We start from the raw sequence: 15,658 nt of genomic DNA, 5'->3' as shown, positions 1-15,658 counted from the left end.
AGGATAACAAGTCTTCCTGCGGACTGTTACCTTGTGAACTAGTACTAGCAGGTTAAAAATCGGACTCAGCATGTCGGCCTATTCAGGCAGAGTTAAATTCATAACATTAACATGTTCTCCTCCTGAATACATGGAATATGCATTTAATTTGCTGCTGGATATTAAGCATCCATCCATCATCATCATCATCATCATCATCTTTTTGAAATTTATGATGCTGTTTATACATGGTTTTGTATGTTAAGTTGCCCAGCCTGCATCATTTGCATTGGTAAGCATTAATTGTGAATATGAATCAATACAAATACTATGAAAATAATTTAACAATTACTCTCCTGAAGGCACCAGTGAAAAACCCAATGATCAGCATGTAGCAAGAGTAATTTGTAATGGTGAGCATGCAGCAAAAGAAATTACCAGTGATCAACATGCAGCAAAAGAAATTGGCAATGAAGAAAATGTTGAAGCAGAAAATGGATCTGTAGCAAATGTAGACAAACAAGATGAACAGAAAGCAGAAAAGGCTAAAACTGGCTCAAAAAAACAAATAGCTAGACTTGAAAAACTACTAGAGGTATTTTATTCTGTTTGTTCAGATTGATTCTATGTGAAAAAAATAGGCATTTCTTATCCATTTATCGCCACACACAAAAATCTATTGAATAACAACTATGATCACCTTAAGCAAAACTCAGCTCAATGAAAGAATGTTAACAAGCAAAAGAGTTGTCATAGACCAAGTAAAAAAATTGTGTATATGGTTTATTTATCTCACCAGGCCCGATAGGTCAAAAAGCTATAATTCACTTGGTGTCCGACATTTGTCTTCCATCGTTTTCTGTCTTTCATTATCTTTTACCAAAACTTTCTCCTCTGAAAATATTGGGCCAAATTAAATAAAACCAAACTCTGCAAAAATCAGGCTTGTGGTATCAAGTTTGAAGATATGTCTGGTGATCCAGCCTTCCAATCAACATGGCTGCCAATGCTAAAAATAGAACATAAGGGTAAAATGCAAGTTTAGTCTATTATTTTGTAAATCTTTATAGACAGAGAAAATTTGACTGGGTTAGGAATTTTCAAAGAACGAGATTGACTACGGTCCATTTACACCATAACTGTCAGACGACTTCTTCCAGATGTAATTGCCCTTATATGAGAATTTTTGATATTTTTTATCCTTTTTGTCTATTATCTTGATAACTTTATAGATATAGAAAAGCTTCAAATATTTGTACCTTTTTTTGCATTATCTTGAAAACTATGATAAATAGAGAGAAAAGTTTGAAATGTTTGCAAAAAAGCTTTTAGGGAAAGTGAGAAAGTGTATTTTATGATGGACTATTTCTGTGTACTCATAACTTGAATTATTACTGACTAATGGCATTTTCAAAATCAATCTTAATTTATTTTCATAGGATTTAAGAAATAAGATAGAAGGTCTTAAAGAAAGGGAGGTTACTCTTGATGAAATGGATGATGAGTGTTCTTCATACATTTTGGAAGACAAGTACCAACAAAAGTTTGTCAAAGTATGGAAAAAATTATGTGAGCTGAAGAATAAATCGGCAGCCACTGGCCGTCCTATTGAAAGAAGGTTCAAGTATTCAGGTAAAGGAATATTAATTAAAAAGTCAGGTCACATAGAATAAAAAGTTTTAACATACTGACCTTATCTTCAACTTTTTCTGTGGCCTGATAGCATCCAGCTGGGGCAACGCATAATGATCACTTTTGATGTCTTGTATTATTGTTTGTGTCACACATTGTTAATCCACAACAACTTGAAAACAGCTTGACAAAAATCAAACAAAATTGTACAGATTCTTCTGCAGGACATGAAATAGACCACTTTCAAGTTATGTCATTATGCAGGATAAACTAGAAATAATGTATGTTCGGTAGGTACTTAATCGCAATTCCCTTATGACAGCAGTGCTGTTTATCAATTATAAGAATTTAATTTGCAGAATAACTTGTGCAATATAGCATCATATTTTTTCAGCCGCTCACTCAATATCGGAAGGAAGCTAAGTGACGATGTCCCTAAACTCATGAATGATGTTCACTAAAACCAAAGTTTTTGATGGAAATGCAATAAACTCGAAAGTAGTCTGTTGTGTGCCTGATATTTTAATATTCTATCTGTATGATTTTCTGGGTTTCTCATCTTAAGAATTTTTTTTTAGTTTTTTATCTTACAATGTACATGCACATTAATTTCTGGAACACTTAGGTAGAATGAAATAGTGAACACCCTTGCTGTGTAACTATTTTAATGGGGTGAGGGTTGTGCCCCATATTATTTTCCAACATGGATGAGTTAGATAGTCAATATTTTATCATACCTGTCAACCTCTGAAACTAAAAATGCAGGTCATGACCTGCATTGAAGAAAAAAATTTCAGGTCATAACCCGTACAACCTTTTTCAGTCCAATTTTAGCGTTGAGAGTTTTTTTTTATTATATACATGTACTATAACATATACATGTACCACTGAGTTTCCTAAAAGTAATCACTTTTGTATTTGTTAATTATATAAATATTTATCATTAATTAAATATCTTTTTAAAGCAATGCCCTTTTATTGTTTTATTCACACTAGTTTGATTCTTTTTATTAATGAATGTCATAACCCCAGCTATACATGTAATTAGAAATCAATTATAGCTAATGTGCTCCTATACACAGGAGGAAGATAAGTAGAAAGAAGTTAGTGTATTCCCTTTCAATGTAATATCTAGAGCATATGGATTTGATTTAAAGCTTTTACATTTCAGTGATAACAAAATTATTCTCTCCAACAGAAATGTATTAAAAGGTTCAAATTGTTTTAAAATGATTTTTACGGGATTGAGGATATTTGCAAACGACAAATCTTTTAATCAGGACATAGAATTGTATGCAAGCTTGACTGGCTTCAACTTTCTGGGGTACAATTGACAAACAATCCTCGAATTGTTACTTTTCAATCAAATGTAATGTTTTGATAGCTGTCATTGGCATGGTAAATAAGCAAATTCTAATTTCAATTGTTTACCTTTTCAAAGGAAAAACGTCGAGAAAACGGAAAGTATATTTAACTGCTAAATACCGGAAACAATACCAGTCAGAAATACGGGTGAAAACAGGTTATTTTCTGAAATCCCGGGTAATTTGAATAACCAGCGGGTATTTAAAAAATCCTGTGTGAAGCAAGGCTTCCAAAACGGTCATATATGCCGGACATTTGTATAATGTCCGGTAAAAGTCCGGCTGGGCAAAGCATGAAACGGTCATCTACTTTTTAGTTTTCAAGGCTTTCTTAAGAGACGGTCATTTTAACATAATTCGCGATCTTTTTGACCCCACCTTTTGCCTTTAACAGCCACACATTTCCGGTCATAAAAGTGACATTATCATTAAGTACTATCAAAACAACCCCTACCTTTTCATTTTAATCAAGGCTAATTAGTTGTCGAACAGCTGAAATTTACCTGTTCAGGTGACAGGTAAACTATTTTGAACCGGACATTGATCGGTCTATTTAAAGTTAATTTCTTACATTTCAGCGGTTTGCATCTAATTAATTTAGTCAAAAAGATTTAAATTCTCAGAAATACGTTTACAATTATGATTTGATGAAAAAATTAAAAAGGTGAAAATGGAAAATCGTCATAACCACGTTGTTTGAACCAGAGACACGTCTCTGTTTGAACTAGTTAGTACATGTGTGCGCATGTGCGCAGGTGTGAAATTTAATTATGCATCCTAATTTCTTTAAAAAATGCTTAAATTGTCTTTGATACCTTTATCTCGCATTCATTTCGAATATTTTCTTGAAGAAATAACGTAGAAAGAGCTACTTACACTCATTCATGCTTTGCAAACGTACACAGAATTTACGTATCCGTCTCTGGTCCATGTTTTACCATTGTCAAGATAACATCTGGTATAACATTAGAAACGAAAGTAAAGTTTTTGACAACGTTATTTTGCACAAATAAAGAGTCTACAGCAGATATAAGTACGCTGATGTTGCACACTTCGAATGATGCACTGCCAATTTAACAGTTTACGTCAGAACTTCAAATTTGAATCAAAGAAAGTTTAATATCGTTTTTTTTTAATGTCAATCATTAGGATGGCTAACTCGGCAACTGTTTACCATAATTGCCTTTTGTTTATTTTGTCTTAAGGGATTAAAATCGGGATAATATATAAAATGTCCGGCTGGCTAAAAATAATTTTGGAAGCTTTGGTGTGAAGGTGAAAATTCTCGTGTGTGACAGCTATGTTTTATGTAACCCTGTCATTTGACTGAACTTACTGTCATTTCATGGCTGTATGTGCTCTGGAAAGTAAATATTTATAACAAAACTTCACTGTTATATTTAAGTACAAAGATTCAACATTTATTTATCAAATTGGACAAATATTGAATTACATTTGAATTTTGGCTGATTTGACCCCAAATCATAACTTGTCCTTTTATTTGTAATTATAAAAGTTTGCAGTATTGTAGTAACTTGCATTATTTACATAGGAACACGTTACCCAGAGATAAACCGAAAGCTGGAGAAATTTGTAAATAAAAGAAAGGAATTTCCAGATTATCATGATGTTAAAGCTGTCATTACCAAAGTTAACCAAGACAAAAAGATTGGTTTAGGGTATGTATAAATATTTAATGTTACGCCAACTAAAATTAATTAGTAAATTTTCATTCAAATTTTTGAAAAAAATGGGGCGGGTGGGAGGATTTTGTAATGTGTTCTTTATATGCAAGGGTAATAATAAGCTTTAATATGGCATGTATATATGTAGGACTCTGAACTGCAATGGTCACGCTGAAGTGGGATGGTTGGAAGCTGTAGTGCGTTTTTTATCACACTGGAATGCGATGGTGGCATTGTGACGCTATCTTGTTTATCAGTAACATTGAAGTGCAACGGATTACATAAATAAATGTTCAATGTTTTTCATGTTCTCGTGTAGAAGTAGATGTAGAAGTCGATTTGTTTAATTTGTTAGAAGCAGCTTTTCAGGTTTTAAAGTAAACCACCGAGAGTAAAAACCTGTCATGATAAAAAGTCATTAAATGAAACGTTGTTGTTTTTCTTTAATGGTGGAAAAAATAATCCAAGGTTAATACAAACGTTTAGAAATTGACCACTATTAACGCTTCATGCAAAGGTTATTGTCCGTAAAATCCACTATTAATTTCAGTTACTAAAATACAAGTAAGATATTAGAAATCAAATACTACTTGCTTTGTCAGAATGACACAAAACTAGCAACAAATATATTCGGCTGCTGTGAATGACAGCAAGGAATAAGATAGATCATTGTATTTTTTTTTACAGCAACTGGAGTTGCTTTGTTGGGACACGAGATTTATCCTTTTATTGTAGCTCTATCAATAGTCCCATCTCAAACACTACCTTCAGGGTTGGCAAAGTATTACCCGGGCGAGAAAACCCAGGTCCCGGTTTTCCCGGGCTGGGCAATACTCCCAGAAATGGGTAATACTGGGCAATATGATTTTTTAAGCTTATTTTTACACAAAATAGTAAAGACTTGTTGTAGTTTCATAGTATTATAGCTAAATATATACATTTTACAAACATGTTTTATACAGATAACCATTGAGAGTCATTTCTAGAAGATTAAAAATTCAATTTCTTCCTTTTCTCCACTAATTCTATATATGTAGGCATAATACAAAATTTGCACATTTTAGGATACGTAGTTAATTTTCAAGCTTTCTTTCAATAATCCAAACTTTGAAAAATGCATTTTATTGCAGTGTTTAAGCTAGTGAATAGTAATTTACCGGTAATTGTTATATGATCATATTGCTAAATAAACACCCAAAAGAGACATGTTATGAACACTTTTAGAAATGAAAGGGCTGATTATTGTTATATAAACATATCTGTGTTCTAATCTGATATAATTACTTATTAATTAGTGATGTACATATAAATATGCTGAAACTTAGTAAACATTTTAAGCAATGAACAGAAATTTATTGTTTAAAAGTAATTTTCCTTACATATAATTGTTAATTATTAATATTAGTTATATATATTTGAAAAAAATACAAATTGAATTCTTAGGCTTATGTTAACAGTTTGACCAATCTATACAGAATGGTGAGATGATAGATTTTTAGGTGGATTATTGAGAAAAGCTTTTCACATGTGTCTAATGTGTCTTCATGTACACTTGTCTCAGAGTTGCTAGAACAATACTTTCTCAGATTTATACACTTGTATTATTAGAGTCTCAAACAAGTGAACTTATTTATATATATCAAAATATTATGTCTTATTTTTATAAATATCTTTAATGTATTGCATTTGTGATTGATTACTGAATCCTCTATGAAATTCAGGCCAGTATTTCATATTACCCAGTATTGCCCAGTATTACCCGATAAAACCCAGTAAAACCCGGGTTTTCCCAGTATTTCCCACTGGGCTGGGCAATACTCATAAAACCCGGGTTTCTGCCAACCCTGACTACGTTAATGTTATAAGACAAAAAGGCAAGCCATCGCACTTCAGCATAACCATCCCACTTCAGCGTCCCCATCGCACCTCCTAGTCCTACATATATATATAAGAAATTCTACACAATTTTACAAATTCTTAAATAAATTCTACATGTAATTGCCGCTTTATAAACCTATTTTCAGTGTATAGCAAAAACGTGAATAAATGCTCTCTTTAAGACTACCTACATCAAATTTATTTTGCTTTCTAAGCTATGGTTTGTAGTGCCGATGAAATGAAGCGTGTGCAACAGAAGTATTATGAGTACAGAGTGAATTGAAAACTCAAACTGTGTTGAAAATACTAGTGTTGATGCTTTTAAGATTCTTATGCAAGGTGCAAATATAATTACAATGTAAAACATGAACTTAACCAAAAGGAAGAAGTTGTTTAATGACTCTATTGAGGGGCTGAGGACAGAGGGTGTTTGCTGTTGGTCAACAAAAAACGACAGCTTTGGGGTAAATCTAAGGGCGTGCTGTAATACATTTTGAACGTTGGCTAACTTTTTGTTCTCAATATACGGTTATAAACTCCAAAAGGTTTGTGCTTGTGTCAATTTCTTTATTTCATGTTTTTTGTACCAATGTGTTCCATGATTCTTGCGTTTGGATATCATTCACAGTCCAAATTTTCTGACACAAAGTCATTGTATAAATAGAAAAATCCACAGTTTTCTAATCATTAAAATTTGCAATTTGAGTTCTTAGACACCACTTATTGCTCGTAACCCGAATATTTCATGTCCTTCCCATAATCAATCTCTATTCTCTGAAGATACTATTGTAATCACAGAGAAGCAGAATATGTCTACTTAATCATTTCGGTTAAATTACTCGAAGAAATACGAAAACCGAAATATCCAACAGGAAGTATTGAATGAAAGGAAATTATCAGCGGATACCGGTAAGGCCAACTAAAATTGATTAGTAGATTTTCATCCAGATTTTTGAAAAAATGGGGCTGGTGGGAGGATTTTATTTTTTAATTTTTATTTCCCTCTAAACCTTTTTGTGACATGTTGTTCATGTTCAAGGGTAATAATAAGCTTGTATCATGTATATATAAGGAATTCTGCATTATTTTTTCAAATTCTTAAATTAATTTTTCTGATTGGCAACCACTGTTCTACATGTAATTGCCACTTTAAAAACTTATTTTTAATAAATAGCAAAAACATGGAGAAATGTTCTCTTTTAGACTACCTAGATCAAATTTGTTTTGCTTTCTAAGCTATGATTTTTAGTGCCCATAAAATAAAGCATATGCATTGGTATGCAGCCCAAATATGATCCCAAAGGGTGACTGGGGAATAGAAATATGGTCACTACAGGTCTTCTTATGGCCGGCAGTAAAACCTTTGCGAAAGTGGGGCGTCCGTTTGTCTATGCAGGATGTAACAAGTAGGCAGCCACGTCCGGTCATAATGGGGATGTTAAATCTGATGCCTCCTGTAGAGAGAGTGCCACGCTCTCTGCACGTTAAGAACCCTTGCAACAACTCTTTGAGGGGTTCGTAGGTCGCCTGTTGTAAGGGCTAAATTTCTGCCCCTATCCATTATACCCTCATTTTCCATTGGCAGTCCAAATTTACCCTGACCTTCATTCCGAACAGCCTCTATTACAGGACCTACCTATTGTATTTATTGTTAATTTGTTCTCGTCCTGAACATGCATGACGTATTTGCCACTGGACGTTAAGCAACCAACAATCAACAATCAATCGAATATTATGAGTACAGAGTGAAATGAAAACCCAAACTGTGTTGAAAATACTAGGGTTGATGCTTTTAAGATTATTTTGCAAGGTGCAAATATAATTACAATTCAAAACATGAACTGAACCAAAAAGAAAAAGTTTTTTGATGACTCTATTGAGGGGTTGGGGACAGAGGGTGTTTGCTGTTTGTCAACAAAAACAACAGCCTTGGGATAAATCTAAGGGATTGCTATAATACATTTTGTACGTTGGCCGACTTTTTGTACTCAATATACGGTCATAAATTGCACTAGTTCAAATAATTATGACGTCTTGAGGCCACACTTAAAAATATTTTGGTTTGCCCAAACCCTACTTGAAGGTAGAGACAGTGGGTAGGTAGACAGGCATTTTCTTTTTTTTTTGGCAAAGAGAAATTGAAGTGTCAATTGTTTATTATATCATGCCTATCTGATTAAAAAAAAAAACTTTTTCACATCAGGACAATAAAAGATTTTGAGTAGGCAGCTATTTTCTGGGTAGGTAGGGTTAGGGCAAACAAACATATTCTTTTTTATGGCCTGAAAGGCTATTTTTTTTTTCTGTGACGCCTTCATAGGCGTCACAGAAAAAAAAAAAAAATAGCCTTTCAAGACGTCTTAATTATTTGGACTAAAATCACACATGTTCGTGCTTGTGTCAATAACTTTATTCCAGTCATGTTTTTGTATCAATGTGTTCCATGATTCTTGCACTTTGGATATCATTTACAGTCCAAATTATCTAAAAGTCATTGTATAAATAAAAAAAAATCCACGGTTTTCTATTCACTGAAATTTGTGACATACCGCAATTAGCGTTCTTAAGGACATCGCTTATTACTCATAACACGAATATTTCATGCCCTTCTAGTAATCAATCTACATTCTCAGAAGATAATGTTGTCATCATCGAGCAGAAGAATATGTCGACTTATATTAATCGAAGAAATACGAAAACCAAAATTTGAAACAGGAAGTTTTGAATGAAGCGAAATTATCGGCGGTCCCGGTAACTGAAATGAACAAAGTCCGGATATCGTAAAAATTAAAAAAATCTGGGCGGGGATGAAAATCTATCAATTAATTTTAATTGGCCTAACGTAAATGAATAAAATCCGGAAATCTTAAATTTTTATAAATAAAGAAAAGTCGGGGCGGGTGGGTATGAAAATCTATCAATTAATTTTAATTGGCCTTATGGTGGGGACATACATGTTTGCTTGTGTTTACCATGAAGGTCTGAATACTGAAACACCCCTCCCCCCCCCTAAAAAAATAATTAAAAGACATAAAGATGCACAAAATACATAATGTCATTGTTATCTAATAGAGATCAGAAAAGCAATATCTAGTGTCCCTGGTGTTCAAATGAATTGATGCAACAGCAATTTTCAATTATGAGTAAAGGAATTCATAGACATAGACAGACATAGACAATTAAGTGTAATTACTGACTTTGGAGACTGGCCGTATGTTATTTCAATGAAACAATTTTTAAGGCAAAGAAATTGAAATATTTTCTTTTAGTACATTAAAAGATTCTGATTTTTGGCAAAATAAATTTGTTATTTTCATTAAAACTTGATTTGAATTGCCTTTAGTTATTGTTTGAACCATTTATCAGTGTTTATTGCATCAATTCCTTTTCAAATCAGTTGTCAAAGAATGTCTTCTTTTGTAAACTTTTCTCATTTCTGCCAGTAAAGCTAACCACAGATCAGAGGCAGACCAACAATGAGGATATCTGTATTCTTAAGGTTATAACTACAGAAGCATGCATGGCTCAGCTGAAAGGCAAATAATGATCCCAAAGTGAAAAAAAAAAAATCAATACACATTTATAGAAATTTGGTTAGATTCCCTTAGGGCTATTCCATTAAAATGTATGTGGGAGGGTAGGAAGGGAAGTTTGATTATTGAATTTGGGTCATGGGTCTTTTTTCAGTATATGGGTCTATTACCATAATGCAAAATTATCTAAAAAATGGTTCTTGGTTGTAGGGATAATTTGAAGTCCCTTCCTACCCTCCCCATACATTTTAATGGAATAGCCCTTAGTTATATTTTAATCAAATGCATTGTTTTAATTTATTGATTGAAACCACTGTAGTTCCTTACTATTGTTAAATTTGTCTATAGTTAATGAGAAATGATATTAATGAATATTATAAACAGAATAGAACATTAATTGAAAGTCATATGTGCAAAAATGTAATTGTGTAACTATAAATGACAATCCAAGGCATATACTGAGGCAACTGTAATGGTATTCTCAGGCATAAAATAAAATCGGATTTGTACAGTACAAACTAGAATTTAATCCTGTAATTACCAAACATTATATAGCAGAGAAAGCAGACAAGCACTTCTATTTTAATGCTCACTTCTACCTATCAGTTTCAAAAAGAAAAGTCACTTCCCCCTATGATTCTGAAGTAGTGTAGCTTCCCTTATGATTCTGAAGAAGTGTAGCCCTAATTTTGTTATGAATGTTTTTAAAATGGCACAATTGTGTCTTCCATTTGAATTTCCTTTGTAGCAAGGTACCGTATATACTATATTGTAGTCACAACAACTTAATTTCTTCCTTTAAAATAAAGATCTACAGCAATTGAGAGATTAGCAAGAGAAGCATTCTTAGATGTGGGAGAATCTCTTCAGAAGAGACGACGACAAGATTTGGCATACACCTCAGCTGGACATATTAAGGTTGTTGATAGGTAAGATGTTTTCAAAGTCAGGACAGCTTTTTAAGACAGTTATGTTTTTTGCTTGATTTCATGTCACACGTCGTTGACAATTATGACTCGAAATGTTTACATCAGTAGGACATTTTAAACATATTTTGTTTGGGTTTCCAGATAATAATTAAAGTACCACTTGACAAAATCTTTGAACACAATGTAATGGATCATAAAATAAAGGTCAACTTCCATTTTGAAGGTTTTAACATTTAATATTCATGAGTTGTTCCCCTTAGTTACTTAAATTTGGATTTTTTTCTTTTTGGTTTCCAGGTGATTATGAAAATTTTTAATTCTCCTTCATTAATTCGAATATAAGAATAAGAGGCAAGTCAAATAGAAGACTTGGTTTGCTCATTGTAACTTATTCTTTTCTGTGCTATGCATACTTTAATAAAGACCACAAAACATAAAAAAATATCTCCAAACAAACACACATCTAGCTGTTCTACACTTAATCCCGACTGTGCAAGGGCTGTATATATAGCCAGTCAAGGTCGTTAAAAACTTCCATTTGTTGTACACTTAATCAATACAATATACTGTAAATAATATGCTATGCAGAATGTGTTGAACTTAGAAGTTACTGTGAGCACCTCAATACATACTATGCAAGTATCAGCCTTATATATAACTTATAACTCGGGGACAAAACTTAAAGGGAGCCCAGTCGCCCATGGCTCCTAGATTTTGAGCTGGGCCCCTAAACTTTCAGGTAAATTTCAGTTGAACATATAGAAACTAATTATGAAATATCTGGTCTGGGCTCCCAGCTTGAAATTCCAAAGTTTAGTCCCTGTAAATTAAACTATAGAACTTCCTAAAAGAAATATTTGTGCAGTACTAACACGAAGACATTAATCATATAATTAAATACTAATCAAATTAGTTCTACAGGTTCTAAAGATAGAAATAGAAAAGGGAAAATCCAAGTATAACAGAATAGAAATAAATTGTTTGACAATTTTACACAATGTTATGAAACATAAAATATAGGTCAAGTTCGATTTGAATTTTGGTTTTTGCATTTACTGTCATTGTTGTAGTTTTTCTGCAAGCAGGCGTATCAGTGATCACTAGATCACCAAATTCTAGTTTATTATTGTACTAGAAAAGTAAAAATAGTGTTAAATACAAATTCATTGATATCTTGCATGTTTGAATTTATCTGCCAGTCTAAAAAGGGAGACAACCTTTATAACATTAGAACCATATCAGAAAGAAGACAGACTATGTTGATTATCAGTTATTATTGATTACACAGAATACCTAAAGTTCTGGAAGGGTGAAATTTCCGGACTTCAATTTTATCTTTTGGCAATTCCAAGTGATGACAGCCAAAAGATTGGACTTTGTTATTTTTTGTCTCGCCTTGACGGAGTCAAAAAGCAAGACATAGGTATGCTGTTTCTGGCAATGTATTAGTTTCTGATAAGGTCTAGTTCATGGTGAACCACTATTGGTAGGTCAATGATATTTGGTATGCAGTTGTATTAGCATTGGCACATCTCATTACCATGGATATTATTTAGCCCGGCCCCTCAGTCAAGGTCTATTGACTTTGAAACTTTGCTTAGTTTACATGTATTAGTTTGTGATTAGGTCAGTTTATGGGGAACCACTAGTGGTAGGTCAATGTTATTTGGTATGCAGTTGTATTAGCATTGGCATATCTCATTTCCATGGATATTATTTGGCCCTGCCCCCTCATTCATGGTCTATTGACTTTGAAACTTTTGCTTAGTTTTCATGTATTAGTTTGTGATTAGGTCAGTTTAAGGGGAACTGTTAGTTGTAGGTCAATGGTAATTGGTATGCAGTTGTATAAGCATTAGCACATCTCATTTCCATGGAGAATATTTGGTCCTTACCCCTCAGTAATGGTCTATTGACGTTGAAACTTTTGCTTAGTTTACATGTATTAGTTTGTGATTAGGTCAGTTTATGGGAAACCACTAGTGGTAGGTCAATGATATTTGGTATGCAGTTGTATTAGCATTAGCATATCTCATTTCCATGGATATTATTTGGCCCGGCCCCCCTGATTCATGGTCTATTGACTTTGAAAATTTTGCTTAATTTTCATGTATTAGTTTGTGATTAGGTCAGTTTAAGGGGAACTGTTAGTGGTAGGTCAATGATAATTGGTATGCAGTTGTATAAGCATTAGCACATCTCATTTTCATGGAGAATATTTGGTCCTTACCCCTCAGTCATGGTCTATTGACTTTGAAACTTTTGCTTAGTTTACATGTATTAGTTTGTGATTAGGTCAGTTTAAGATGAACCACTAATGTTAAGTCCATGATATTCAGAATGCAAATGTATTGGCATTTGCAAGTTTCATTTCCATGGAGATTATATAACCCCACCCCCTAATTATGGTTCATTGACTTTGAAACTTTTACATAGTTTACAAGTTAATGTTTGTGTTTAGGTTTGTTTAAAGGGAACATCTTTTGAAAAGTCAATGGTATTTGGTTTGCAGTTTTATTAGCATTGGCACATCTCATTTCCATGGAGATTGTTTAGCCCTGTACCTTCAGTCATGGTTCATTGACTTTGAATATTTGCATAACTTACATGTTAAAGTATTGCTATTTTAATTTCATTATTTGCATTATCAAAATAACAAATAGGCGAGACATATCTCTGTGTTAACAGTTTATGATAGTATAAAGATATTAAAGTTAGTTAAGTAAAAGAAAATGTTGGTAGAAGGGCATCCTTGTATTTGAGATTACCTTCCTGTTTAAGTCATTCAAGTTTTATTGCAGGCTACCAGAAGATCCTGCATCACATGACCCGGAGCTGAAGAAAAAGTTGAATGAAAATAGAAAACATTACAAAGAGAAAATGGAACAGGTATCATTAATTCTATATATTCTGTTTACGTATTAATCCAACATAGCATTTAATCATACTTTTAAACTTTTCAAGAATTTATGTTTAACTAATATTAACTTTTTGTTTTATTCATGACTTAATGTAAGATCTTCAATGACTTTCATTCCTGCAGTTCGTTTTATCAATCAGACGGTCGTGAATTTTTAGATAAACAAGTTCAATTTCTTTTGCAAACAAACATTTGGAAGATTGAATTATAAACAGAGATGTGACTGCCCTTAAAAAACTGCTTTTGACAAATTTTACCATTTTTGCCTATTTTCTTTGAAAGCTTTAATAGACAGAAAAGGCTTTATAACTGAAATGCTAAAATGACCACATATAGGAGTAATTACCTTTATATAACTTTCTGAAGAAAACTGTAAATTTCTTTTTCAGGTGATGAGTAAATATGCTGATATTGCTACAGCTACTGAACCCATTGAAGAAGAGAATCAGTCAGAAGAGGAAGATGAGGAAGAGGAAACCAGTCAAAACATTGATGTACCAGAAATAACTACAAGTTAATATTTGGTGATAGACGTTGTATTTTCTATAGTAAAATGGTACAATTTAGGATACATACAGTTATGATATTGCACATTTCAAGTTTACGTTGAAAAAAATTTATTCATAATTTTTTTTACTAACTTTTCTGTAGTAAAATTTTTTTATATTTTTGTTTTTGAAAAGATATGAAATTTTCGCTAGAGGCTCAAAGGTTTTGATCATAAACAATTATTTAGAACAATATCCTTACTTTCAAAGAAAAGGATGTAAAGTGATTTATAAGAAAGGGCATGAATGAAATTTTGTTACATTTGTCTCCAGAACTACAAATCAAAGCTTTCTGTATTTTAAATCCGTGAGCATCCTGTACTGTACGATAACATCCATCACTCATCAACTTCCTGTTTACCAAATACTTATAGGGGTTATCATTAGTGAGCAACAGCTCACAGCTCAACTTGTTTAGTCTCTAGTCACCAGGATGGTCGACTGGAGTGTAGAGTATGGTCATCCCTTGGTCTTCTTCCAACTGTTTAAAAAAGATTGCAAGAAATATGATGCCTCTTGTAGAGAGAGTGTCACACTCTCTGCACGTTAAGAACCCTTGCAACAACTCTTTGAGGGATCAGTAGGTGGCCTGTTGAAGGATTTCAGTCCTTATTCTATATACCCTCATTTTCTAGTGGCATTTCAAATATCCTATTCCCTATTCCGATTGACCCCTTTTTACAGAACTACCAATTGTATTAATTGTTAATTTGTTCTTGTCCTGACCATGCATGAAATATTTGCCACTGGATGTTAAGCAAACAACAACCAATTTAGTCACTACTTACTTTAAAATATGGTTAATTTTTTATTAAAAGTTGGTTTATTATTAACAAATAATTTCATATTTTTATTTCCTTATCCTTTTGTGACTTGAAACTATTTTAGAAAAAGAAAAAAATACTCATTTTTTGGTTAAAAGTGAAATGATTTATTTGTAGCTTGTTAGAAACAACAAAAATGAAGAAATCGTTTGCTAATTTATTGAAAAAGAATAAAATTATTGTAAATGATCAAATACAAGAAGAAATCTGTTAGCATGCATAAATCATGATCTAAATTTTGTTTGTTGTGTTGGCATTATTTTTTGTTTTGTGTTCTAACAACAAAATTTGTCCTATTTTGTCTATTTTACTTTTAAGAATATACATTACTTACTTATTTTACCTGGTTTGATACAGCTTAGATAT

The 15,658-nt window shown here is 32.6% G+C and overlaps 1 protein-coding gene across 2 annotated transcripts in view; it reads left to right on the top strand.

Moving 5' to 3' along the window:
• Positions 1-15,658, top strand: part of LOC127729738 (DDT domain-containing protein DDB_G0282237-like) — a 39,077-nt gene that overhangs the window by 17,714 nt on the left and 5,705 nt on the right. Inside the window, exons 5-10 of one of the 2 annotated variants that reach the window (XM_052237609.1) lie at positions 342-574; positions 1,419-1,611; positions 4,528-4,654; positions 10,881-11,000; positions 13,802-13,889; positions 14,310-14,433. In XM_052237609.1, the coding sequence (XP_052093569.1) occupies positions 342-574; positions 1,419-1,611; positions 4,528-4,654; positions 10,881-11,000; positions 13,802-13,889; positions 14,310-14,433 (885 nt within the window). The remainder of the gene's footprint in view (positions 1-341; positions 575-1,418; positions 1,612-4,527; positions 4,655-10,880; positions 11,001-13,801; positions 13,890-14,309; positions 14,434-15,658) is intronic. The other variant, XM_052237610.1, reaches the window with a different exon arrangement.

The sequence above is a fragment of the Mytilus californianus genome, unplaced genomic scaffold (genome assembly GCF_021869535.1).
Source record: "Mytilus californianus isolate M0D057914Y unplaced genomic scaffold, xbMytCali1.0.p SCAF_2, whole genome shotgun sequence".
NCBI lineage: Eukaryota > Metazoa > Mollusca > Bivalvia > Mytilida > Mytilidae > Mytilus > Mytilus californianus.
The sequence above is the reverse complement of the archived record's forward strand: the minus strand, read 5'-3'. Positions and strand labels throughout refer to the sequence as shown.